Source organism: Nipponia nippon, unplaced genomic scaffold (assembly GCF_047370975.1).
Source record: "Nipponia nippon isolate SJK-2023a ecotype South Korea unplaced genomic scaffold, ASM4737097v1 scaffold_1, whole genome shotgun sequence".
NCBI lineage: Eukaryota > Metazoa > Chordata > Aves > Pelecaniformes > Threskiornithidae > Nipponia > Nipponia nippon.
Genome location: NW_028262290.1, coordinates 65,667,459 through 65,694,510, shown reverse-complemented (window position 1 = coordinate 65,694,510; position 27,052 = coordinate 65,667,459). Strand labels below are relative to the sequence as shown.

The 27,052-nt window shown below is 42.7% G+C and overlaps 2 protein-coding genes across 5 annotated transcripts in view; one reads left to right on the top strand and one right to left on the bottom strand.

Moving 5' to 3' along the window:
* RIPOR2 (RHO family interacting cell polarization regulator 2) overlaps window positions 1–5,771 on the top strand; it is a 69,208-nt gene extending 63,437 nt beyond the window's left edge. For all 3 annotated transcript variants that reach the window (XM_009471286.2, XM_087758128.1, XM_009471287.2), the window contains 3 exons: window positions 747–830; window positions 2,877–2,967; window positions 4,377–5,771. In XM_009471286.2, coding sequence (XP_009469561.2) covers window positions 747–830; window positions 2,877–2,967; window positions 4,377–4,477 — 276 coding nt within the window. In that variant the 3' untranslated portion in view covers window positions 4,478–5,771. The remainder of the gene's footprint in view (window positions 1–746; window positions 831–2,876; window positions 2,968–4,376) is intronic.
* A 1,307-nt stretch (window positions 5,772–7,078) lies between these two features.
* On the bottom strand, window positions 7,079–18,194 carry GMNN (geminin DNA replication inhibitor). 2 transcript variants are annotated; one of them, XM_087758108.1, is made up of 7 exons: window positions 18,071–18,194; window positions 17,461–17,524; window positions 15,537–15,635; window positions 15,019–15,157; window positions 14,248–14,330; window positions 14,063–14,173; window positions 7,079–12,454 (listed from the first exon to the last, which is right to left on the bottom strand). In XM_087758108.1, exons 1-7 carry the CDS (start codon window positions 18,118–18,120, stop codon window positions 12,251–12,253), a joined length of 750 nt encoding a protein of 249 aa, XP_087614234.1. In that variant the 5' UTR covers window positions 18,121–18,194; the 3' UTR covers window positions 7,079–12,250. The 2 variants fall into 2 exon arrangements, with proteins under 2 accessions (XP_087614234.1, XP_087614241.1); XM_087758115.1 differs by having other exon boundaries at window positions 18,089–18,112.
* Window positions 18,195–27,052: the final 8,858 nt, after the last annotated feature.

The following is a 27,052-nucleotide window of genomic DNA, read 5'->3' as shown; positions in this document are numbered from 1 at the left end:
TGGTACCTCACACCATCCTCCCCCCTCCCCAGCTTCATGGAGGCAGCATCTCAGGCAAAACACAACCTTTTCCTGGAACCGGTGTGTGTAGCTGATACCTGGTTCACTACCTGCGGGAAGGACCACAAGGTGCCTTGTACGAGGGCTTTATGCAGCCTTATGCTGCAGATAAGTTCGTTGCACAGCCGACTGCCACCAAGATTTGCTGCTCACACTGGCTTTGTTTGCTCAGTAATAGCTACTAATTTCTAGGACCAAGCAGTAAACTGGTCTAGCAGCTCAGGCTAACCTTGTAATAGTTTGTAATATTTGCAGTCCCTCTGAGGTCCATCCCAGCCCATTCATTACTATCCCTACATTAGAGAGACCATCTCAAGGGTCAACCCTTGAGCTATTTAGACTCTAAGGCCCGTTTAAAGCTCTTTTGCAATTTATGCAGAAAGGCCTTCAAGGGTGCCGGATCGTGCTTCTCACTTTACCGTGAACTTTTCCTCACCAAAAGCTGGCCTGAGCCTACAGACTCCCACTGAGCTGTAACTAGTGGCCTGGCCTGGATCTGCTATAGGGAATTATCCCACCACATTACCTGTAGCAGGGGCTGTCCCTCTCTGTCCCACGTGCTCGCTGCCAGGGAGGCCGGCGGCAGTCCCTCTCTCTTTAGTAGGGTAGCAATGCCTCCACGGTCACCTTTCTGCTCCACACAGGCACAGACATTTTCATTGCTACTCTTCTTTATCTGTTTTCAGGCCTTGATTTATTACTGTGAAGCACTAACCCAGCCCAACCTCCAGCTGCAGAAGGCAGCTTGCTTGGCTCTAAGATACCTCAAGGTAAGAGACAAGGAATTCAGTTGTGGCACTTGGCTTTACTCTAAAGAAAGGACATCTGAGAGGTACAAACAACAAAACACAAATTGCGATAGCAGCAGCAGCAGTGCTTTTGTTTTGCATTACTGCACTGCATCCTTGTACAGATACCATGATGTTTGGGAATGGTTTAGAAGCTTCATTTCAAAAACAGACAGGCTCTGTGATGATGATGAAGTTTATGTTTTCCTCCCTCTCAGACTGATTTTAGGAGACTTACTTCCACATCACAGAGAAAAAAAATTATTCCTCTGCGGAGTACTGACTGGCAGGGGAAAAAAAATCATCCTCTCCCAGGATACAATTAGCTGTAATGCACGTGGGTTGCAGTGGGAGAAGAGAAAGGGAGAGACAGGTCACAGCTCATTTTGTGACACCACACAGAGCAGCTGTAAGTAGCAAGTACAAACCACACGGACAAACAGCTGGTACATCTGGGTGCTACAGCGTCAGCTAGTGTCTGTACCATTTCTGCACTCCCATGCCGGGAAGGAAAAATGCTGCTTTTGTTTTGGCTATACAGAGCCATGGGAAACAGCAGCCGCCTAAGCCCGACTGGTACAGGACACTGAGCCAAAAAAAACGTTTCCATCAGACAGACCCACCACAGACTGATTATTTCTCCCTCAAAACTGTCCCCTGGAGAAGACAGCTCTAAAATGTAACTTCATCCCAGCCAGAACTGATACCATCCAATACATAATCCACTATTGTTTAAATAGGGAAAAAATGTTTTCCCCTGAACAAGATGCTGGCAGGGATCTCTGAGAAGCAACGGTGAGGGGCATTACACCTTTGCTGCATGCAGGGCGCAGTGGGGTTTTTGATCTCTCAGGAAAGGGCAGACTAGGAACCAGCGATGGGAACCAGCAGTGTGGCTCCGATGCATCTTGAACAGTAAGAATGGCAATTGCTGGGAAAAAAAAACTACTAAGGAAAAGGACCTCTGTCATTTGGGATCTTCAACTAAAAAGCTGAAGCCTTTCTGGCAGATATTATTTCACGGATGGGAATGCTCCAGCTGATAGGTGACTGTGGATAAGCTGACCCAATGGCACTCACCCACATCAAACCATGTCAGCTGCACCAGGTCCCATCTGTGTTGCTGTGGCCCCATCACTCACGTCAGTGTTTGAGCTGTAGTCGCCAGTATGCACCCACTGCAGACTTGCCCCGAGTCAAGCACAAGCGACCACATTCGAGATGGGGTGGTGAGATTTAATGGCTGCAGTAGCTAAGCGCTGATTCAGAGCATTGTAGATGAGACCCGTGCCCCCCCGGATCGACAAGGCTCATAACAAATCCTGTCTCTGTGGCTCAGAGCATCTTCCATGCGTCACACCGGGGCAGTACCTGCCCTTCCTCTCACTCATCTCTCTTACCATATTAAACAGCCTGCCAGAGACACTATGACAGCTGCCCTCCCCAAATGTCTTGACATTTTTGTAGCAGAGAACAGGATTATTCCTTGCTTTCTTCCCAAAATAGGAGAGGCAAGGCAAAAATGTGGACATGTTGGTGAGTGCAGGTGTCAGTGAGGAGCCTGCGGTGAAGCGACTGGCCTGGCCAGCCAACGTGCCCCTGTAGACACAGTTAGCCTGGCAAGAGCAACCTTCTCAAACCTACCAGGCTGGACACGCTCAGTGTGAAACTCATTCCCTCGCCGCCTGTCTCCTGTTCTTTTCCCTGCCATACCTGTGCCTTGGCACGTTTGTTGCCTTGTCCCATGGCCCATCACCCAGCCTACGGTCAGAAGTGGCTGATCAGCCAGATTCATGCATGTAGCACATAGGGTAGGAAAATTAGAAAGGGTCCATGCTGACAGCAGAAAATATGCCTTGTCCTAGGTGCTCCCCCTCAGGGAAAACCCATTCCTCATGTCCCCACCAAGGCCGTCCCCCTGGAGTAGGAAGGGCAATGCAGAGGATGGCCACTGTTTCCAGACAGGGCTGTGAAATAAAACTGTGGTGTACTGTGCGGTGCTAATGCGGTTCTTTTTACGCTTCCCAGGCTCCTGAGAGCATTAAAATGCTGGTCACGCTCTGCCAGTCTGACAACGAAGAGATCAGAAAAGTGGCGTCCGAAACCCTGCTCTCACTTGGTGAGTTGCCTGTTTCACAGCAGCATGTAAGACACCTGAGTTATACAAATGCGAGACTCTTAACTGAAGCAAAATTTTATATGTAGAGACTCAAACACATTAGAAAATATATATTAGAAACGATTCATTTTGAAAATGATGAAAATGGACCAAAGAGGAACTGAATTGTGTGAGTCTGGAGGGGGAAGTAGAAAAGGGAAAATTAGCGAAGGAGAAGTTGACAAACAGAAATAATTCATAATGAATTTGAACACCGAGCAGCCTTGAGGAGGCAGGACTGGCACACTGCCTGCTGCATATCCTACACCCTTCTCTTGGGGATCCCCTCCCGTCACCCCTGTAGTGCCATTGTCACACTCTCAAGTGCCATTAGCACTGCCAAGTGTTCATTGAATCTAAATTATCTCTATATGCTTATTTGCACGGACCCTAGCCTGCCAGTCCTCCTTCACTCAGTACCTCAGGCACCTTGCACTGACCTTTGTTTGTCCTTGAGACAACAGATACCCTGTTCATGAACCTGTAATCTGGCTGCATAGCAGTACGTGACTGCAAGTGCGGCTGCACAGTTTCAGGGCCCCAGTACTTCAGTGGCACAGAAAAACTGTATTTATCTGGCCTTTAGGCTAAGCACGAATTTCCACTCCATGGGTGTGTGTCCATTTGTAATCGTCGTTCGGCAGACTCTCCAAAGGTACTCTCTTTCATTCACCAGTTCAGCAGGAATTCACTCTGCTGAGGTTAGAAACCAACTAGCCCAGGGACACTTTTGAAAACACTGGGAGATTTGTACGGCCATTCTTCTAGATGACAGACAGAGAACATTTTGATTCCTAATGGTCAATTCAACACACTAGGCTCAATGCTATCTTCAGGTGCGTGTAGATGACAGTACCTAAAAGGGTTTGACAGAGACAAATAGTTAAATTCAGCCAACCTACTGCTTCCTCTTTTTCAGCAGTATATAAGTAAAGATGTAGGTACACTCACTTCTTTGAAGTGCTAGGAAGTGAGAAGTGGGTAAACTTTATATTGTCCAAAGTAGAAGTGGATAAACATAATCTACCTCGAGTGTATCACAGCTGCAGCTGAGACCTCGACAAGCACCACAGGTGATTTGGTAAGACAAGTGTACAGATCCTGTCATCTAATCATACAAGCCATGTCTGCTTCTGTTTTGTTCTAGATAAAACCAGCAAATTACATGAGAAAAAAAAAAATAATTTGAACATTCAGAGCATGCTTAATTTTTCCAAGTAATTTCTGAAGTTGCCTTCAACAAAATAAATTTTAAGAATGGGAAGAAGTTACTGGCATATCAGTACTTTCTAACAGCAGAGAATCCAGTATTTTAAATGTTGTAGGGCAATGATATAATACGTTATTATGCTTTAACATTTTGCATTCAGGTGAAGATGGGAGACTGGCATACGAACAGCTGGACAAATTTCCCCGGGAATTTGTTAAGGTTGGAAGCCGCCGTGGAACTGAAGCTGCCACAGCTTTTTAGGTGGAAAAGAACCTGCCGACATTTAACAGTCATTAAAGTAGGATGGAGCTGCACATCAGTGTGGGGAGCAGAAGGAAGGCTTTGAAGAATTCCATAAGAATGTCCCAAAATGTAGCAATTTACAGACTTTTTACAGAAAAGCAAAATCTAAAATCCAGCTTAAGAGTTCCTATCGGCTCCTCTTTGCAGCTCATGATGGAACAGTTGGATGCTAAGGAAGAATACTTTCTTGACTGATTTGCAACAAATAACGTAATTGCAGTTATTCAGCCTCAACAAACTGCTGTGAGTTTTCAGAATTTGGCATCTTCATATATTTTACTATTACATTTACTTCCTTGAAGTTGTTGTGAAAGCTTGAGATACTGTACCTAAGAAGGACAAGTAGGCCACCTGGGCAGGACTGCAGAGCAGCTTTCTCTTCAACCCTGAGCGAAGCATCTGCTGCCACGTAGTGTCCCCCGCAGTGCTCCAGCGGCAGGGTACACCACTCGGCTTTCTCCGTGTTGTCTCAGCAATGAAATATAGAGCAAGTTTCTTCAAGTTGTGCCTCCAGAAGCAGCATGATATAAACCCTGGGAGGTGTCACTTGGATGACTCACTCTAAATGCCTCCGCTGGTCTTTTATTTCCTTTCTCTTGCCCTCCAGCAATGAACCATCATTAATCCAGAGATTTGTGAGGGGGATCAAACAATCACGTAGGTTTCCGAAAACTAAATGAAAAGGTAAAGCACATTTATTTATTCCGAGAAGGAGTGAATACAGCTAATTGCACGAGTCCCCAAAGCCATTTGGTCCTGTAAGTTGCAGGCGGGATTGGATTTCATACACGCTAATTAGTGGATCGTAGCTTCTATGGAGTGATTTCAACATAAAGAACTAGGACAAACTGAAGTGGACCTCGGAGGCAGTAATAAACAGAGGGTGAAGTGAATGCGCCCCCCCCCCCCCCCCCCCCCCCGCAAGGATGAAAGACAGCGAGTGCTTCAAGCCGTTGATTATGAGCCTTACGTTAACAGAGGAGGTGAATAGAATTTAACAGAAGAGTGTTCTTGTACTGTGTTCATTATGCATGAAATGCTATTTAGATGTCAGTTAAAGTATCCAAATTTGCATAGACTACATAGAAAAGATTGCAAACAATTCACATCAAAAGGAAGCCTCGTGCGCCAAACACATTGGCATGTTTGGGTTTTTTTTACTGTGAATGTTACAACAATGTACATATCTGTATATTTACAAAGATATATATTCTTCCTTTAATTAAAAAAGTACATTTTGTACAGTTCAAAATGCTTACTTGTTTACTGAGGAATATAGACTCTTTTTGCAGAAGGTGAAATAGCCACGTTATGGTTTTTATACCATGCCTATCCCATCAGCTGAATTCTTCCAAGGTGTCCTTTTGTATTGACTGCTGCTTTTTTTTTTTAATTTTTTTTCTTTTAGTTTTGTGGCATTTGTACTCACCATGTTTCCTAGCACATTTAAGTTATAATAAATATTATTTTTTAATTACTAAGCATATCAGTCCATGTGTATAGTCACTCTTTCTATCAGCAGCCTCTCCACTGAGAGGCCCATCCAACCTTCAAACATCATGCAGGTCAGCTGCCAGTACCGTAAGCGGCTCAGTAAGAGCCACCTACTTGCAGCTGGATTTGCGGCAAACCATTAGGGAGTTGCTTAATCCTGTTAAGGGAAAAGGCTGGTAGGGAATATTTGTTTTTTCAAGCCTGGTCACCAGGACAAGGCTTTATGACAATCTCAAAAAGTTTAGCTAAATTATATGAAGTCATCTGCTAGATTTCTAGCAGAAATAATTTGCGTTTCATACCATATCAACTTTGTTAAGACTTAGAAGAACATTAAGATCTCACAAAAACATCTAAATTAGAGCAAATGAATAATGTACCAAGGACTACTGCCTGAGGGCAGACAGAGAACTGCAACTTCTTGTGCAGGGGGAGAAATGGTGCAACACTAGCTTGTGTCCTAACACGCACAACTCGCATTTTCATCTTTCTGCTGGCCAAGGCGGGGTACGTGGCAGACTGTTTTACTGATTGAAATAAACACAAACCACAAAAGCAGGAAAAGTAGAGAAGGGATGAAACTATAGTGAAAACGACTGCTCCTAGTTGTACCTCTGTGAGGTGAACCACAGCACGTTTTAAAAAAGCCAGTTTTAAGCTAAAATGCTATTTTGGAAGCAAGGGGAGGACTGTGCCCTCTCAGCGTTCCTGCCCTGGTTGCTTCAATGTGTGTGTGTGCAGGCCCTTGCTCCCATCCCAGAGCATCAGCAAGAGGCATACGCTATTTAAAAATAAGACGAGAATATTCTTATACTCCCACATCTGTCAAAAGCTCCCACCTGTACTACATACTATCTGTCAAAAGGTTGCTGGTAGTTTGTGTATCACTGCATGGAACACGATTTTGTTAAAGCAAAAGCTATGATGCCATCGGGTTGTAGGTGCTACATTCTGAACTGTCACTTAGGAACGAGTGAGATGTTTACTTCCAAGCAAGCACTACTACCCTACGTTTCTAGCTACTCCTAGTTTAAGTTCAGAGCAAACCAGCTTTGTGTATCACTCAAGATACTTACCAAGCCAGGCTCCGCAAGGACTAGCGGAAAATATACTGAAGAGGCTCCCGCACTGCTACCAAACTTTCACCGATTGCTTCTTCCCTTCTGCGAAGACAGGCTCATCTCAGACAGAAGGCACTCCTTGTCACACCATGTACCACGTCACACGGAGCTTATATCTACTTACATCTCCTTTCATCTCATCGTAGTTTAAATCCACCGTTTGAGAAGTTTATTAACTGATCTGCTCACCATTATAACCATTAAAAAAGCACGTATACAGCTCATATGAACCAGATAGGAGCAAATCCTGCTCTCAATAAAGTCAATGAGGAAATTCACAGGGATTTTAGTGGGAACAGTTCGACCAAATTTCATTCCTGTTGTGGTATCCGAGACTGACAAGCTTGAACCTGGGATATAGACGTATAGAGGCTAAATTTCACTTTGAGCATTAATACTGTTTTATAGAAGTAAATAAAACAATCACATCCGAACATGATTCATGACAACATATGAAAAAAATCACACTCTTAATTTAAGAACAAAACCAAACAAAATCCCATAACAAACCCTTGAAAAAGTGAATGAACCTGAAAGCTTCCAAAACCAGAAGGCAAATAAAAAGGAACAAACCATGCATTTGTCTCATAACTTACACATTTTTATGCTTGCAGAGCCGACAACGCTGCCCTTTCCTACCACGTTAATGCAAGAGCTCTCCTTTGTGGAGTAGGCAAAAACCAGATGCACAGAGGTGAATGTAACAAGACAGATGCTTACTAGCTAGCAAAGCAGGAACCAGCAGGCAGTAATTATAAAACCTCTTTTCTTAGGGCCGCAGCAGGTTGACTAGAACAAATTTAAAGGCCTGGGCCACCCCAGAAAAATATGTTAGGAAAAAGTTCCTGTACCTGCAGCAGTGGAGACTGAAGAGATAAGGATTTCGCCAGGAAAACTGTGCTCTGGAAAGGGGTTTGCCTGGTGGTTTTGGTGGTGGCTTATTCTTACCTCATGCTTTTCACGAGCTACGGTGGTTTTCCCTACCTCTGCCACGCTGTTATCGTCTCCTTGTGTTCTGCTGGGTAGATACAAACCTGTAGCGCCTCTGTACTACTCTAGCTACAGCAGCAGCTTAAGTTAGGCTGCCCAGAGTTTCACACTGCTATTAGTAGGACTCCTCCTGTACCTGGTATACCTTCAGAAAAGCTATCTACTATAGCTTTACCCTATGCTGCTGTCTGTTATATACTGATTATTGCTGACTTTAAGCATTCAAAATTAGGAGGTCAGTACAACTGCCAGACTGTATATCTTAAGTATGGACCGCTGCTTTGCTGATTTGCAATGGAATTATCCTGATGATGGGATCCACAGCACCCCCCTTCAAACGACTGAAGTGCCCCGAGGGTACGACAGAGGTATCGTCGTACCCAAGGGTTTGACCTTCAACACGGCCGATCACGTTTCATTACAGGCGGTTGTTGGCAGATCAACAAACCAGGAGCAAATTAAAGTTTCTCAGAACACCATTATCATTCACTGAACTACTTGGTGTTATTACAAGAATGAAAAGAGAAAATAACAATAAACATTTTCTGTTGAAGAAAATGTTGATAACAATGCAGTTCAGTCTCAAGAACAGAGCCCTGGAAACACACGGCCTTGGCAGATTTGCAAACCTTCTGCTCAAAATCTCAAATCCAGTTCTGAAAAGGAAACAACCTCAGATGGCCCTTAAGGAAAAGTAAATGAATACGCAGTGTGCTTCCTTGCAAAAATCAATGCCCAACTTAGGCACAGGCTGCAACATAAGCTCCAACACATGACGATGCTGTAGGCCCTCATGTAAGCAATACGATGCCAAACACCAAGTGGTTTCAGTTGCCCAGCCAAGTAGTTATTATTCACTTCTCCTCCACGCGTTCTCCTAAATACAATGGGTGTTTCCACCAAAATTGATATTTTTGCTAAACCAAATAAAAGGTTTTCCTCACACAAACCATCCACCCTCCCCAGTTTGCTTGCCTCTGCTAGTCCCTGCGCAGCTGCTCCTTCTTGAAACATCTGACACCTGCAAATGGCCTGTCTCCCCACACTCGAGTCTTACATATCTGAAATTCTGTCCTGTTAGGACATGCACATTTTATGGGAGAAGTGCTAGTAGACATATCGCACTTCTGAGCAGCCTTAGGATACTTCAGTGAAAGAAGAGATTGTGGCCATGGCCTCTGCAACGAAAAGGAGTCAGCATGTCGGTCAAGTTGGTGCACAGAAGCATTTATGACTTCTTGGGAAGAAAAAAAAAAAAAATCAAATCACATTCTGCAGTTAGGTTCCAGAACTAATAATTTTACTCTTCTAGACAGAATGTTCTCTGTGATTTAGCTGGGTGTGAAATTTGTCTTTAGTGATGCTGATTTTCAGCTGTTACATAGCTATGTTTCATTGGTAACTATTTTCCGTACACACTTGAACAAAAATAAAAAGGTCAGATGGTTGTAAAAACTAATTACACAGCTCTCTAATTTCTACACATTTGACAAGCCTTTCACACATGCATACAAAGTTCCTATGCTTACTATGGAAGATAGTCCTACTGCATCCATGTTTTAAAAAGTACTCAGGAATTTTCAGGACAATAAATGAAACTTGACCCTTTTAGAACATTTTTAAACAGCAATTAATGCTGCAGCATAAAACTTTGGACAATGTTTTCATACATTAATATTTCTCATATAATAGGCATAGGGAGATTGTTTGACAAAGGTCCAACACATCTGTGACAGAGACAGAGCATGTATATGGTTTTTATTCCTATGCCACAATTCAGCTCTCATACCCAGTCTTCTCCGGCAGCATGTTTTTTCAAGAGTTTATACAGCAAACTATTCTCTCTGCTAATGAATTAGAGTTAATAAAACCATAGTAGCCTTGGTTTGAAGACTTCTGGTGCAAGTGTATGTATTACTGAGTGGCCCATGTCTTTTTCATGTAAAAATTTCTATTACAGGTGGGCCAAATGCTGCAATAGGTCCATCAGCTGGAATGAAGAACTTACATGATTTACTCTGTACACAATCCATTTCAACAGAAGCAAGCATCCAGCTACTCAAGGGACTGTTGTCTTCGTTGTTTAAATAAAATCAATCAAGAAAAAGCACAAGATTTAAATCTAATAAGCATTCTTCTTGACCATCTTGATGAAAATAAGGAAGAGCCAGATGCAGATAATGCACACAAATTCTGGATTTGTTACTTTCCAGCAGTTCTAACAGCAGCACCTGTATTACAGCAGGAGGTGAAATGGTGGAAAAAAAGTTGCACTTGCCACCTCAGTTGCATTGGTCTGCCTGGCCAGCTAATTACGCAACAGTGCTTTCTTCCCTGCTACAGTCTGCAAATGCAAAATACTCCCGATGTTTAAAAATAAAGCCACCTTTGAGGAATGACTGTTAACTATGAATAACTTCAACTAAATTGCACTGCATGAAGACTACTATAACAAGTTAAATTTTATGTGTTTCCTTGTTCACTATTGTTGAAGAACTACTTTGACATGAAAATTGCTTAGAATCTGAGATAGGAGAGGTTTAAGTCACTTGACAATATTACTTATTTCTTTTGAACAGAAAGGTTACTTTACAAAGCAGTTATCCAGCATCTACTTGTTTGTTTTTTCTTAAACACAGCATCAGTGCAAGTTAAAGGACACACCTTTGTCACCATTGCTGCACTGTGATGGAAAGGATTATGTCTCAACACCCTCTGGAGCACAAATTGGAAGGTGTGGTCTTTTGTTTACAAAGTTCCCAGGAAATACAATGCCTCACCTTGTGGTTACCAGATTCAAGCCAGAAGGAATATTACTTCCTACAGTGGTTCTGACATTCCCCAAATGTCACAACTGAAATCAGTTATGAAACATCTGTTCGCTTACTGACACCCCCAGGGAGAGAATAAGATATGAAAGCAATCTAAAGGTGCCAGTCTGATAGCTCCACAGATGTGTTCACGTGTACCCTGAAGCACCCCTTTTGGCAAGGCCCGATAGATCCATAAACCAGAATCCCCCTCCCTCCTGAAAGCCACTCAACTTTAAGCTCTTCACAAGATAGTGCAATGGCCACCATCTTTTAAAGCCTATCCTGGGAAGACCTCTTTACTTACAGAACAACTGCCGAGTTCACTCAGGACTGGAAAACCTGTATTCAACTTATTCTCCCCCTTCTACCTCAGTGCTTTCAACTGCAAGCATCTCTCCTCACCCCCCCATATGGGTGCCAGATAAGGTGCTCAAAGTCTTAAAGAGTGCTTTTTATTCCTGTAAACCCTCCAGAACATTACTATCTTGGTAAAAAGGTGCCTCATCTCTTGGTAAATACCAAAGCAGTACTTTGAAAACAGGTATTTCCTTTCAGAACAGCTCTGAAGTGTAGGCTGCTTTGTCTCCATCTCATTTTCAGTACAGCTGCTATTAGGAACAAGAACACCCCACCTTTTCTTTATAAGCTAGTAAGTGTATTTCTAAAAGAGATTGTCTAGTACTTCCTACTTAAGCTCTCATCTATACATCTTGGAAAAAGCTCCCTTAAGAGACAAAGGCAGTTATTTAAAAAACCCCGAGAAGCATAAATCTAACTGAACTTTAGATCTTGACTGTTATTACCCATTCTTGACTCTCTGAAGTCTCACCAAGAGCACACAACTTTTATTTTCGCTTTTCCTATCCACCAAAACCACTCTGTTCTCCAGAATTCTGCAAGCCTAACAAGTTAAAAACTGCCCAGGCACTCCCTAAAAAACTTCAAAGCTTCCATTCACAGTAGTCACAACTGACTTAAACCTAGAACTAGCCATTCCCCACTCAAATAAGAGGCTGTTTTGGTAAGGCAAAGATTTATTTATCAACTTTCATGTATCATGTCAGACCAACTGGTAAGATATTTACACAACAGTTTGAAATACACAGTATTTGCATTTTATACAAGCAACTAAGTGCAGCCTGTAGTAAGTTTTCTACGCAGTATCCAGATACTCCCACTGCTACATAATTCCAGTTAAAAAACAACATCTGTCATGCTTCCACAAGAGTTTCTATACCTGAGAAGTTTCAGTATATCCTTTCAAGAGGAAGTCTGCAATTAAAAGCCACATACATAAGCCTATTTAAAGGATGTCATTCCAGCTGCAAATGATTTACTTCCTCTGAAGCGAGATCTGATATACTCTCCCTTAAGTCACATGATACTTGTGATGGCCCTTCTTCAGAAGGGCTGTCTGCATCATCTCCACAGCTGAGCTCTTCATTTTCTTGTTTGGATTCCTCTAGAGCCAGACTCTCCAGTGTCTCAAGATTGTCAGGTGCTTGCCCAGTTAGCCTCTATAAAGAAACAGAAGACAATGAACTTCATACTTTTGCTACTTCATAGCCAATGGAATAAGACTGTGCATATTAAGCAAACTAATTATCTTCATTTGGAGATTGTTGATATAATTAAAACATTCCGCAGTCACAACAATCTTAGACACTTGAGTTCAACTCAAATTGCTACCTAACTCACAGACCACATCTGCTTTGTTAAGTCTTACTTAGGTTCTTCAGTAGGACAGGTTTTATCTTAGGCAACCTGAAATATGGGAAACAGCTTCCCAATTTAAATATTACTATAGTACTATATAGGTTTAATTTTAGAAAAGTTACTATACAGATTAAGTTCATAATTTTTAATCAGAGATAATGAAGCTACATTAAGTCTAGACGAACTGGAAGACCCAGCAGTTTCTAGCACTTGATGATCAGACTAAAAGTTCCTCATCTAACCTGATCTAAGGAAGAACAGGACTGTTAGAGGCTGCTTTTGAGGCTTCTGGTTGTTTGATGTATCACTTAAGGCTCATTAAAGCCTCAGAAGTGAGCAGCTTACAACTAATAAGTGAACTTAACTGTTGAGGAACTGCAGTTTCCAACTACATTAGTTCTTTAAGTCCTTAAATCATTTCATTTCTGCCTGTGGGTTTGTCACTAACAGGCAGCACTCTGAATAAAAAAAAAATTCAAGTGTAGCAAATTAGTGGAGTCTTTCAAGACTGGTCTAAATAACTGCACTAAGTGAAAATTAACTTGACCAAGTTTGCTTCTTGATTAATCAAGTTGCTTGCAATAGTCTTCCATTTTGTTTCCACTTCCCCAGTCTAATCAGACAATCAAAATATTTGCCAGGCACCGAGCCTCATATCCTAGTTGAAAGCTCAATCCCTACAAAAACAACGTAGGGATAACTTTAGTACCAAGGTTCCATGGCTATATATTTATCACAGCTTCAGAGGCTGTCACAATCTGCTCCTGGTAGAGGACTCATGGAATCAGTGACACAACTACCTGTCCCCCCAAGGACTTCTCAGAGGAAGCTGTTTTGAAATCCACAAGTTTATGAAAGTTTGACTTTGGGCATTAGCCCCTTCTGGGCCACAAAACTGGCAATTCCTCAGTAAAACCTTGACTTTAAAGGGCATAGGTTCTCCATTGTCCTTTCTCCCTCTCACTGCTCCACTTTGTGTCCCTGTTTCAAGTTTAGTTCCTCAAAGGACACAGCTAGTACAAACACTTCATTTAGCCTGCAGCCTCACACAACCTATTACACATTTGAACATAAGTCACCTCAGAAAAGTGAAAATGAACCCTTCCTTCCCTTGTCACCATCTAACATGCAAAGCCTGTTCTGTTAAGACAATAGGTTGAATCTCTCTTTCAGAGAACACCACTCTTAGGACTTCCTCATTACTCCTGCGGGTTCTAAGGTAGAAAAACTCATCCCCTAGAAGGGGCTTTATGCCTCTGGATTAGAGCAATCCTGCAGGAAACAGGTCAAACAGTAATTTAAAATGAAGAGTTTTGTGAGCACACAAAACAAGTCATAATTCATTAAAAATCTTTGCTGGTTTCTCACTTTTTCATTCTACAATATTAACTGAAAATTCCTTTAAGTACCTCAATCATGCTGGTCATATAATGCACATGTTCAGCAAGGGACATTAGCTCTTCATTTTCTTCTTTTAGACGGGCAATTTCACCATCTTTCTGTTCGATTTCTTTGTGCAACTGAGTTCAAACAACAAAATGTTAGAACAGGAAGACAACAGTCAGTGGTAAAGAAGTTAACTTTTACTAGCTACCTTTTCATTTTCTTGAAGCACTTCATACAGAGCCTTCCTCCTTTCTTCAGCCACTTCTTTCCAATATTGAGATGAAGGGCTTCCTGAAGCAAGAAGCTACAGTAAGTCTGTGCTTAGACTGAATTCTTGATCACCTTGAAATACCCAACTTGTATACAAGTGTTCTATACACTGTGACAATAAGAACTTACTCCATATATTGTCTTCCCAGAGATTAGTTGTAAATTTACAACTAGAGACATAAGCTTACAGAAAACAGAGATCCTACATTGCATTAATGGCTATACAGGCAGAGTCTTCAAGAAGCTGCAGTCTGCTGCCATGCTTGAGGCAAGATGGTCACATTTGCAAATGTCAGTCTTAATGTATACTTCATGGAAGACAGAAGTATTATTCCCAAGTCACTGTTTATATGGGGCTTAATGGTTCTGAGAAACTGCACACAGAGCACACTATGCCAAAACAGGGTTTCATTTCAGCTTAATTATTAGCCACTTGAAAGCTCATAGCCAAGCCAAAGTAGCAGACTACAGGACTTCTTAACACTGCTGCACACCATGGTTCTCAGCTACTGGTTACCAAACACTCATTCTTAGGTATCTATACTGTATTTACTATACTACAGAGGATAAGCATCATTAATTCCTGCCAGGCATTACAAAAAAGCACAAAGCCATTATCTAACTGACAAACAAACCATGTTTCAAGTTATATTCCAATGGGAGCACAGCATTTTAAATGCAAGAAAACATTTCAGGAATTACTACATACCTTTTATCATGAGATCTACAGCTTGAACGACATCATTCATATTCTCATTTTCTTGCTCCTTGTCCACAGACACCTCAGCTTTACAAGCCTTTGAGGTGATCTTGTTATTCCAGAGTTTCCTTTTGACCAAAGATTTCTTCTGCATGAAACACAGGCAGGTTTAACTTCAGAGGAACATTTCAGCTTTTTTAAAAATACAAACTTGTAAGTCTGCTCACTCATGACTGCAAAAAAGTCTTTTAAGCCTCGCTTTCTCCACATGACACTTCTAGTTTACAGACATCTTCCTTGATCCCCATATGTTTAACAAAAGAAAAATCATGAACATTTTCCTGAAGTACTTGGAAATTGCTAGGTTTTAATATTGTTTGTTACTAAAATAGTAAGCTTAAGTTGTGTCACACTACTTAGCAGATTATGTGTTTTTTCAAACATATTAGTTTTCAGTTAAAAGCTCAAAAGCATTTCACTATGAGTAGAAATAATTACAAATCTACAGGTTATCTTTTAATTCATACCTCATTACGTCTGCCAACCAGGCAACCTGTTGCTGAAGGCTGAATCATTTTAAGAGTCCGTCTTGGGGCAGCACTACACGTGGTGTCTGTGAGGTACTTCTAAAAAGACAAATATGACTTCAGACAGTTACCACTCTTCTCTACATAAACTGAAACAGGAATTTGTCATGCCTCCATTAAGGTAACCCATGGTTCATTTTTTCAAGACAAAAAGATGATACTTCAGTCTATGTTAAGGCTTCTGTAAAGAAAAGGATCTAGTTATTTGTAACAGAGATGGATCTTAATCACATGAAGCTATGCTCAGACCCTGCCTCTTAGAAAACCCTTACCCTTCATAAAGGAACTTGAACAGGTCTTACAGCAGAAATGTTCTGACTAGATTTCAAGGCCAGTTACAGTGCAGTGACACATCTAAAGCTTAGCTGAAGCTCTCAAAGTTGTATTTGACAACAGCGGTATTAGACTTTGGGGGACAGAGACAAAAGTGACTGCAATTGCAAGTTTATGTGGTAAAGTCACATCATTTCAGGCAGCACCTTTTTTTGTTACCCGTGAACACACCCTCAAGTGGTATTCATTTAAAGATATGTGTTGCTTGATTATCCATTAAAATGGATCTAAAGCTTCCTTGCTTCGATCCAGACAGGCTATTGTTTTGCATAAACAGTATGTTTATCACCTCTCCTGTCATGCATAAATACCTATTTCCTGCATTACAGCTTTCTGATTGGGTTGGTTACAGTGCCACCATGGGATAGCAAACAATGGCAGACTACCAAGCAAGAACAGCCAAAATACCATGCCACACCGGCGTGAGAAAGTTACCGATTCACACTATACTTCATATGACGAGAGTTCGCCTTTCCCACGGTAGTTTCTGCCACCAATTATCCTACTGTTGAACTAAAGGACAAACACTAACTCCTGTGGGAACAAGAATCACACCGTGTGTCAGACACTGCTTGCTGCTATTGAAGGTTAGAGGTAAAGTTTACATTGCCAAGAGCTTATTGACTAATACTTGAGTTAACCCACTGAAAGTGCAAAAAGCCACACTGAGGAATTTATATCCCAGAGTCACTACAGGAGCAGATTACCATGTGTATAAGTCAGACTTATCAATTAGCTATTTTCATTAATACCAGAAGTTTTCATTACAATCACTCTGTCCTTCATGATAGAGGCTACTAGCCTCTATTTTTTATGGTGTTTGTACAATTCCAGTTAGGGCCTACATTAAAAGGTTTAACAAAAGAGTCTTGTAACAAGACTGGAATAGGTATAAACCTCAGTAACTTCTTACCAGTCACCTCTTGAAAACTTAAATCCTTTAAGCATTTCCACGAATTCCAAGACAACTATGGTTCATGAGGGTGACTTCAGAAACAGAACTGCCTATGTGAATACTTCAATTAAAGCATGCTCAAGTCAAGACAGATTTAACTTTTATTAAGTTCATCCCTATAAAGGGCAGGCTACACAACCTACTCTACAACCCCTTAGCAGCCAGACTGATTCAGTAACTGAACTAAGGCAGGTATCCAGCACCTAAAAAAAGAATCACATGGAAAGACAGCAAGCTCAGTGTCAAAGTAAAAAGGACTTGCTGAGCAATAAAAGTATTCACATAAGCACATATGCCCAAGCAGGACAGGGTGTTCCCCAGCCACACTGCCTGCCAGGAGGTTACTCAAGCCAACAGGACATAAGCCAGGTGGAAGCACATTGCAACAGATCCCTTTGTATTCCATCAATGGATATAAAACTTGTGTCAGGCAGAGGGACCATTTCTCAGAGAACTGAGCACAAGCCTCAGAACAAAGCAAATTCTGTCTTTGATATACTCTTGATATATTTCATCTTCTATTTTCTGTCCCTTATCTGCTGCCATATTCTAGCTCCCAGACTTTAAAGCCTATACCTGCAAAGATCCTGATGATTTTTCCGCATTCGGTTTCTGTTTCATTTTGGGATTCATAGGATCACTGCAAAAAAACAAGTAAAAATTAATAACATCCGCCTGCAACTGAAGTTCAGGGACACCAGTTACGGACTACTACGACTTCAGTTTATCAACTTTTATGGCAGCATTAAAACCTCAGTCACGAGCCGCGTGGCCAGCAAGCTCCTCCAGAGCCCGCCCCCCCCCCCCCCCCGGGGGGTTCCTCCCCGAGACACGAGCGCGCCAGAGACGCGCAGGCCTGAGCGGAGCCCCGCGCCGCTGACACCCGAGCTGCCGCCCCAGCCCGCCGGGGAGCACAGCCCCGTCGCGCCTTTCCACGGGGACGGCGGCGGTGGGGTGACGCAGACCCACACTCAAGATGGCGGGGGGGGGGGGGGGGGGCGGCACCCTCCGGCTCCCGCCAGCCGCGCCCCTCCTCGCTCGCCGCCGCGGCCAATGGGGAAGCGAGGCAGGAGCCCGCCAAGACCCAAACCCGGCCACGAAAGCCTGCGGCCCCCGCGCCCCCAACGGCTCAAGCGAGACGGAGCGCATCCGCATCCCCCTCCCTTAAACCCACCGCCCCGCTCACCGGCAGCCGCCCCCGTACGGCTCCCCTCCACGTACGGCTCCCCTCCACATACGGCTCCCCTCCACGAACGGCTCCCCTCCGAACGCCTTCTCCCGCCCGCCCGCCGTGCGGCTATAAGGAGCGCGGAGGGCGGGGGCAGAGACACGTGACTCGCCGGCCGCTCTCCGAGCCAATCGCAAGCCGCGCTCCCCCATCCCGTCGGCGGAGCCACGCCCCGCTGGGCCGCTGGCGGGAGGACGGGGGCCTGAGGGGGCCGAGGGGGCCTGAGGGGGCCTGAGGGGGCCGAGGGGGCCTGAGGGGGCCGGGAGCCGCAGGAGGTAGGGCACGGCTGGGCGAGTGCCTCTGCAGGTGGTCCGGGGAGAGCCTTTCATCTCGAGGAAGGTGAGAGGAGTACAGCCCTGGGATATGAGACACCCCAGCTGTGAACCACACACCCTGGCCCTGCCGGTGCCTCGGGCGGGGGCGGTGGCGGGTCTGCCCCTGAGCCGGCGTCACCCGAACTGCAGCTGTAGGAAATGAAGCACGCAAGCATTGCCTGGTGCTCTTCTTGGCCATTACAACGTGTCGTTCATCGACGTTTAGATACGACGCTAGTTTACTGGTGCCATATTCAAAATCTCCCTGTAGCTTGAAACTAGACACAAGGTCTCCCTGACTGCTTTCCCACGCCCATTATTTGTTGTATTTTATAAAGACATTGTACCCAAACAAATTTAAATCACGTATCTGCTTTATTGTCATCACTCCTATCTAAATACAGTACAATCTGCAAAACCGGGGAAGAAAATTAACATGGTTAAGCCACAACAACTGATACACAACAATAAATTTAACATATGATACAGACTACAACTCTCCATTAATTATGTGTAAGGTATGCTGTTAGGTTTGTTAGAGGCCACTTTACAATTATGTTCTTGCAAATATTTGCACATTTATCTTTATTTATGCTAATAGTATCTTCTGCTGACTTGTGAGTACATGTTTGTAGAGTTAAGGACACATTCCTTGCAATCAAGGTCTCATACCTAGCTTAGAGCAGCTATCAACATTTTTTTCCAGGCAATATGATGGAGCTATTAGAAATTAGGATAATTACAGAGAGAAGTATTTATTTAGCATGCCACTCTGTCAGTCTTCCGTTTGGAAATAAACTGTGTGGCACTTACGAGAGTGTCTTAAGGGGAATGTCATGGTCCGATGAAAGAAAGAAAGGCAGGACCTAAGAAATGATGAATTAGGAAATCTTTAAACAAGGATAAGGAAATAAAGCTGATCTCTCTTGCATAAACTTGTTCAGTCTCCCGTTGACCCATTGAAACTTTTATTGTCCTCAACATCCTTTGGCAAGTACTTATAGAGCTTAAATAGCCGTTTTCTGAAGAACCCCCTCTTTTTTCTTTTTTTTTTTTTTTTTTTTTTTTCTTTTTAACCCAATTCCTATAGCTTCATTTGATGTCCCCAGTCCTTGTACTGGAAAAGCAGCAAACAATTGGTCCTCAGCCACTGTCACACAGATTCCCGTCCAGTTCTTTCTCCCAGGTCTACTTAGCCATCCCTTACATGAAAGCTGTTCCATCTTTCTGCTTTTTTGTGAACTGTATGCCGTTCAATTTGCCTTTTTAACCACTGCTGAATATCGGGCTGACATTTCTGTGGAAATGTTTGTCATAACTCTGAGATCTTACTCTTGAATGATGGTCAGTTCAAAGTCTGTTATTTGATATGTGAAATTAAGTTTTTTTCCTATGTATGTTCTTTTACGTTTATCTACATTGAATTTCATTGACTGCTGTATTTGCCAGTTACTCAATTCCATACTGCCCTTCTGCAGTTTTTCAGTCAGCCGAGTTTCTATTATCTCAAATAATATAGTGTCATCAATAAGCTGTCACATCAGTAAGCTTCATTTTCTATCAAGAAAATAAAAACAACATGGACAGAAATGTCTATCTAAATTACTGTTGTTCTGTTACGGTAGTAAAAAAAAAGTGTTCATGCTTTTAAGTTAATTTAATTCTTGTTGATTCTAGAAGAAAAGTTGAAATTTCCATATTCCAAAACACTAGCAGATATGCTAAAGTCTGATCAAACATACACATAAATCTTACCAGCATTAAATCTCCTTTCAGAAAAGCCTGGATACAGATAATGTGTACATAAACACAATATCAGAACATTCCTATTTTTATGTTTTATGTATTGTTATATAGCAATAGAAATACGCAATATAAAAATACATTATACAAAACATTTAAATTATATGCATCCATAGATTTATAGACATAAAAGGCAATGTGTGTATTTTATGGTTGTGGTACAATTTTTTGTAATATTCATGTTTTCAAGTAAAACCTTCTCAAAAATTACCTTTTTAAAATTCAGTTTTAATTTCTAAAAAGTTTTCAGGTCGACTTACAGTTCAGAAGTGGAACAACTGCTTTTGGAAATGTTTATAATTGGAAAGGGCCTGAGGTAATGGGAGATGGTTCTGATGTGACAGTTCTGTTTGGTTTTCCTTTTAATTTGTTCCTTGCTGGAGGCATATGATCCGGAGGTTTATTACAAAGGTGCCACTCCTTCAATTTATCCAGCTAAAGAACATGTCCTATTATGAACCACCGTGTCTCAGAGTTTTCCTTCAGTTCAGTTTCTTCAGTTTGAAAGGTTTGTAAAGAATCCCTTCACCGCGTCAGCAAGAACACTAAGAGCTTATTATCAGGAGCTTACTCATAGTTTTTAACTGTGGGAAACCAGTATAATTATATAAAAATCTCACAAAAAGGTTTCAGGTTACTTTATTGTAATAATTCCCATTTTTGTGGCTGAAGGTTAAATTTAAATAGGGGTTATGGCCTTTTTACATGTAGAAATCTGTCAACCCACTACTAGCAGAATGTATGTCTTCAGACTGAGTGCAATATAATGTATTTCAGCTTGTTTGTTTCATAAAAAATAAAACTTTCTGTCATGAATGACTATTTGCGCTTCAAGTGAGCCTAAGCAAACACGCCGAGGTTTCCCACAGAGCTCAGCCAATTTGTTAGATTATTCATGGCAGTAGACAATATGTACTTGTTAGAGCTTTTATACTCCATTGCTATTGATAAATGTTATCAGTTTTTACAGGAGATGACAACAGGAAAAAAGCTTCTTGGAGGACTTCATGGGCCTGGGAATGTGGGAATAGGTGGGAAGGCACCACCCGGTCTCCAGTGACCCTGGGGTCCAGTCTTGCTTGGACTCCTGCGTGGGGAAACGTCCTAAGCATTAGACAGAGGGAGTTTGGACTTGGCTGTCTGAATCAAGTACTGGCAAAACGGTATTTCTACTTGACAGTCACATCGTGCCTTTTGTCAAGGCCTTCACTGTAATCCACAGATAATTATCTAGCTCTGGGGTGCTTAAGGACTCTTTATTTCTGCCTGCTACATTAAGTGCAGGTAAATTACGGCGGTATTTTGTATTTTGTAAATGACATTATTAAGTCAATATCATTACGAATAACGTAAATATCATTCCTTCCCGGGAAGAGAAGCCCCGAGGCTGGGTTTGGGATCTCGGAATCAGTGAACAGTGGCTCTCGGTGTCCCTTGCTGCTGTTCTCGTGGCCCTTCTGTCCAGTAAAAAGACCACTTGTCGAAGGGCTACCACCGGCTCCCCGCCATCCGCCGGGTGACACTAGGTGGCAGCGTGGCATCACGTTGCCTAACGCTTCCCCTCCCTCCGCGTCGTGTTTCTGGGGTATTACGTTGTACAGAGGAGCGTTTCGACAAGAAGTTCATGGTTTGTCTTCTTTTCCCTAGGTTCATCAGCACGGAAGGCTGCAGGCTAATGAAACTCTGCCCAAAGAACGGATTACAGACACAGCACGATCCAGGTATAATTCATAACGCAAGCCGGTTTTCAATGATGGCCACTGCTATTAATTAAATCTCTCTAGAGAGTCTGCGGTTTTCGTGTATTAGAACAGGAGATTGTCCTGTGAATAGTGATCCTTAGTGCTTCGGTGGTGAAAGGTTAAAAGAAAAATCTACATCTCACCACCTGGATTTTTCCCTAGTTAAGTACTGTGTGAGTCACTAGGACATCCCTTAAACCAGTTAGGTCCTAACCTTCTCAGCTATGGATTTGCCTTGAAAAAAAACATAATTTGTGTAGAGCTTTTAGATTTAAAAATGAAACTTTCTCTGTAAAGGCTAGGAATTGCTAATCTAAAGCTACTTCTAATTCTGTTGACTACAAGTATTTAGAATACTTTTTGCAGACTGAATAAATAAAACACGTTGTTTCAAATTTTACTCTTATTCTTGCCAGCACCTGTTGAGCAAACAAAAAACCTACATTGGAACATGACTGTCTCTGGTTTTGATAGATCAGACAAGTCTACTAAAGACAAATGCATTTGCACAGCATTAACCGAGAACATAAAGATGAAGCAGCATCCCAGTGACAAAGAGTCAATAGTCTTTCAGACACCAAAACGCTTTGTCCAATGGAATTTGAATTGCAGGTTTACGTACAAATTGCAGGCGATGTGCATTTCAGACATTTTCAGAATAAATGCAAAGTTTTAGAGACAGGATGTGCGTTTGTTATACAAAACAAAGGGCCGAGCTGTTTAACAAATCATGACTACCGTACTCAAAGAGGCAATTGATTGGGTGTCAGTGTCTGGGGAAGCTGTCTTCTCAGAGAGGGCACTGAGAACCTTTCGTTATTTTTCACACCATAACTGCACATACTCGGCACTCCTAAATGAGTCAGGAAACCACAAACTGGACAAGCAAAAAATGAAACCACACATAATCATGGGTATTTAAATATATATATACACACACAAATTATTAAGATGGAACAAACCCAGCAAGATAGCAGCTATAGTTCAGCCAAAGCGTAGGATCAATACCTCATGTGCCAAAGAACGTATGGTCCATTTTATGGCCACAGCCCTACAACTAGAAAGCAGGACATAGGGAAGTGACGAATGAAGCTTAATATTGTAGCAATAGCTGTGCACTGGTGGTATAGTTGTCCCAGCATGATGTAAGGAATGTTTTCTGCATCAAACATTGCTATTTCTCTACGCAAAAGCATTCCTCTTATGCGTTGGAAACTAATGTTTGCTCTAAAGGCAGAAAGAGTGAATCCTCTGAAGTGCATGAAAGAGTTTTAATTGCCACCAAATTTGTCTTGTTTGAATTTAGAAAGGAATGCTAATTTATTTTTGTCTGATGCATAAACATTTGACACTGAATTAATCATAGTTCTGTTTTTGAAGCAAGTAGCTTCAGGGCTGATACTACTTCTAACATACACAGCCAGTACAGTATGCATGGGAAGTATAAACATAAAGATAACAGACTCCACCTCTTCTCTTCCTAACTACATCTGTAACATGTATCTATTTGCTACAATCTTTTAAAAACTGATTATTTGTTAGAAATGATTAAGTTTTAAGTAACTAATTATTAAGCTGGAAATTAAGAACAGAGGTATTAGAGTACAATTTTGCCCACATGCTTATGAGTATGTAAAATTGTGAAATGTGAAAACACAAAATTCTGAAAACAGAAGTTAGAATCTGAAATCACATAAATTTGGGGGAAAAAAATAACCAAGGTGTTTCTATAAAGTTATCGATCCTTTTTAATTTACAGAAACCCCCACAATTTATCATGCAACGTGAAAAAAAACTACAGTGCTTAACTTCACTGAAAACAGCAAGGGAATCATAAAATGGCGAATAGAAAATACAGGTTTTTCAGAGCAGAAAAGGAAAAAATATACCAGCAGACATTCCAAACTTGCAGTGATTCTCGAAACTACATTACGCACTTTCCCTCCTAAGGAATATATTTTTGTGACAAGGTCTTTCCCACCTTCACATGGGCTATTGCCCACGCTGCCTGACTCTGTATTTCTCCAGGATGACGGCTGAACAGCGTCACCCCCCCACTGCAGGGACCGACTAGGGATGCGCGTGCATTTGATTCCCCAAAGACTACAGGATGGCAGCTACAGGGTAACGTACAAAGTCCTCCTCACTTTGAGCGGGGGAAAGACTAAAGGCCACCAGCTTATTTGCCTGTGCTGCATTAACCAAGCAGAAGCTGACCGACTCTACTGACTGTTTTGCCGAGCCTGGATTTAACATGCACAAGAAACACTATTTTTGCTGTGCTAATGGGATTAAAGCCTAAAAAAAGAACTTATATGTATTTTGCATATATTGCCACAATCTATTTGTCGGGTTTGTTTATATACCAGCCACAATTCTTTCTCCTTAATGATAAAGTTTATATTGTTTTAAACTAGATTTGAAGAGAGGCAGTCTGTCATTAGACCAAGTATTATAATTGTAAAACACACATCAGCTTTCAGGCACACAAGCCTCTCTTATAAATGATACAACGTTGCATAACCAGTAAGCAGCATAACAATAATATACAGTTATCTGGTTAAGAGAATTATGGATCAATAGCATACAAATATTTGTTTTGCCAAGTCTTAACTCTCCATTCAGTAAGAGACGTTACTTAATACATATTCTAATTAAGATGCTGCTATTTTTCTACTATATGAGCTTCATCATTGTGCATGATGGAGGAAAAGAAGCACAATTATATAAAAGTAGGACAAGACTCAGCTGTTACTCATGGCTAAAGCATGGCTAAATAGTGCAGATATTTCTGTACATATATATGTAATAAACATACTTCGGTTGGTTGATGCACTCTTTTGTGTAAATGTCGTCAGGATATCTTTACTAGCCAATGGGCGAAAAGAAAAAAATCTTCTCTGAGTTTGGTAAGGGAGACAGCTGCCTGTATAAGGAGGAGCAGCAATCCATACATAAGGAACCTGGAATGATTTCAGTTCCCCATCCCCTTCTGAAATGTTGTGAAAGGATTTGAGCAGCCTGAGCTTGCAGAAGACAGCTGGTGGCTGCTTAACACATAATACTCTGTACCCGATCTCCCGTTTCCTCTAAGTATATATATATATATATTTCCTCTAAGTAGATATTTTCCTCCTCTCATAGCTCTTCTAGAAAGTCCTCCAGAAGAAAAACTGTTCTCATGCCAGCACTACATTTGACAAAACTGTTTGGATGCGTTCCTCAACCTGGGGCTGGGCAGCTGCCCTGTCCCGTGTGACAAAGGGCAGCGGCCGTGGCTGCATCCCTGCACTCGAGAGGGCAGCTGGAGTTACTGGCCTGGAAGAAAACTCCTTCCTTTCTCCTCCGCAGGCAGGCAAGGCGCCAGCTCCCTCGGAGGGCCTTCTGTGCCGGGCAATCCCCGCAAGCAGTGCTGCTGCGCCGGGCCTCCTGTGCATCGGCTGTGCCGGCACAAAGAGGGTCACAGGCCAAGTGTGAGTCACGGCTTAAAATAGCAGCGGGCACAAGAAGGAATTTCAGACTGCAGCACAAAATGCCATACAGGGCAGCACGGCAAACAAGATCGCTTTGACTGAAAAAGTGGGTATCTAAACACAGCTCTCGTTAAGGCCAGACTGATATTGTAGTTAAAAAATGTTGGCATTCTGAAATAGTCCCAGCAATGCAGAGCTAATGTAATACTCCTGTTTAGATGCCTTGCTTTCTGCCTCCAAATACAGGGTTATTTTCACTAGGCACTGCCATTAGAGTGAACAGCAGTCTGTAAGTGAGTAAAAATTCTGTTTCTGCTCTGTTCCTGTTCAAACAAGTACTCTGTGACAGGGAAGGCAAGATGGAGTGTTTGCATCAGAGGGCCTGACTAGGTGGGGGTTGGACTAGGTGACCTTTAAAGGTCCCTTCCAACCCAAATCATTCTCTGATTCTGTGACAAACGCCAGGTGAAGGCAGTGAGGTCTGAGGGCTGCGACATGGCAGCTGCCTACAACGGGCAGGCAGGAGGAAAGTCGACAAGGTGTCCAAGGCAAAGCATGTAGAAGAGAGGTGTGCTAAACGCAAATAACTAATCATAGAATCATAAAGGTTGGAAAAGACCCTTAAGATCATCGAGTCCAACCATTAACCTAGCACTGCCAAGTCCACCACTAAACCATGTCCTCAAGCACCACCTCTACCCATCTTCTAAATACCTCCAGGGATGGAGACTCAACCACTTCCCTGGGCACCCTGTTCCAGTGCCTGACTACCCTTTCAGTGAAGAAGTTTTTCCTAATATCCAACCTAAACTTCCCCTGGTGCAGCTTGAGGCCGTTTCCTCTCGTCCTATCGCTTGTTACTTGGCAGAAGAGACTGACCCCCACCTCGCTACAACCTCCTTTCAGGTAGTTGTAGAGAGCAAGAAGGTCTCCCCTCAGCCTCCTCTTCTCCAGGCTAAACAACCCCAGCTCCCTCAGCCGCTCCTCCTAAGACTTGTGCTCTAGACCCCTCACCAGCTTCGTTGCCCTTCTTTGGACACACTCCAGCACCTCCATGTCCTTCTTGTAGTGAGGGGCCCAAAACTGAACACAGTACTCGAGGTGCGGCCTCACCAGTGCCGAGTACAGGGGCACTATCACCTCCCTGGTCCTGCTGGCCACACTATTCCTGATACAAGCCAGGATGCCATTGGCCCTCTTGGCCACCTGGGCACACTGCTGACTTATGTTCAGCTGGCTGTTGACCAACACCCCCAGGTCCTTTTCTGGCAGGCAGCTCTCCAGCCGCTCTTCCCCCAGCCTGTAGCGTTGCATGGGGTTGTTGTGACCCAAGTGCAGGACCCGGCACTCAGCCTTGTTGAACCTCATACAGCTGGCCCCGGCCCAACGATCCAGCCTTTCCAGATCCCTCTGTAGAGCCTTCCTGCCCTCCAGCAGATCAACCTTCCAGCCCAACTTGGTGTCATCTGCAGACTTACTGAGGGTGCACTCGATCCCCTCATCCAGATCATCAATGAAGATATTGAACAGGACCGGCCCCAACACTGAGCCCTGGGGAACACCACTCGTGACCGGCCACCAACTGGATTTGACTCTGAACCAGGGAAA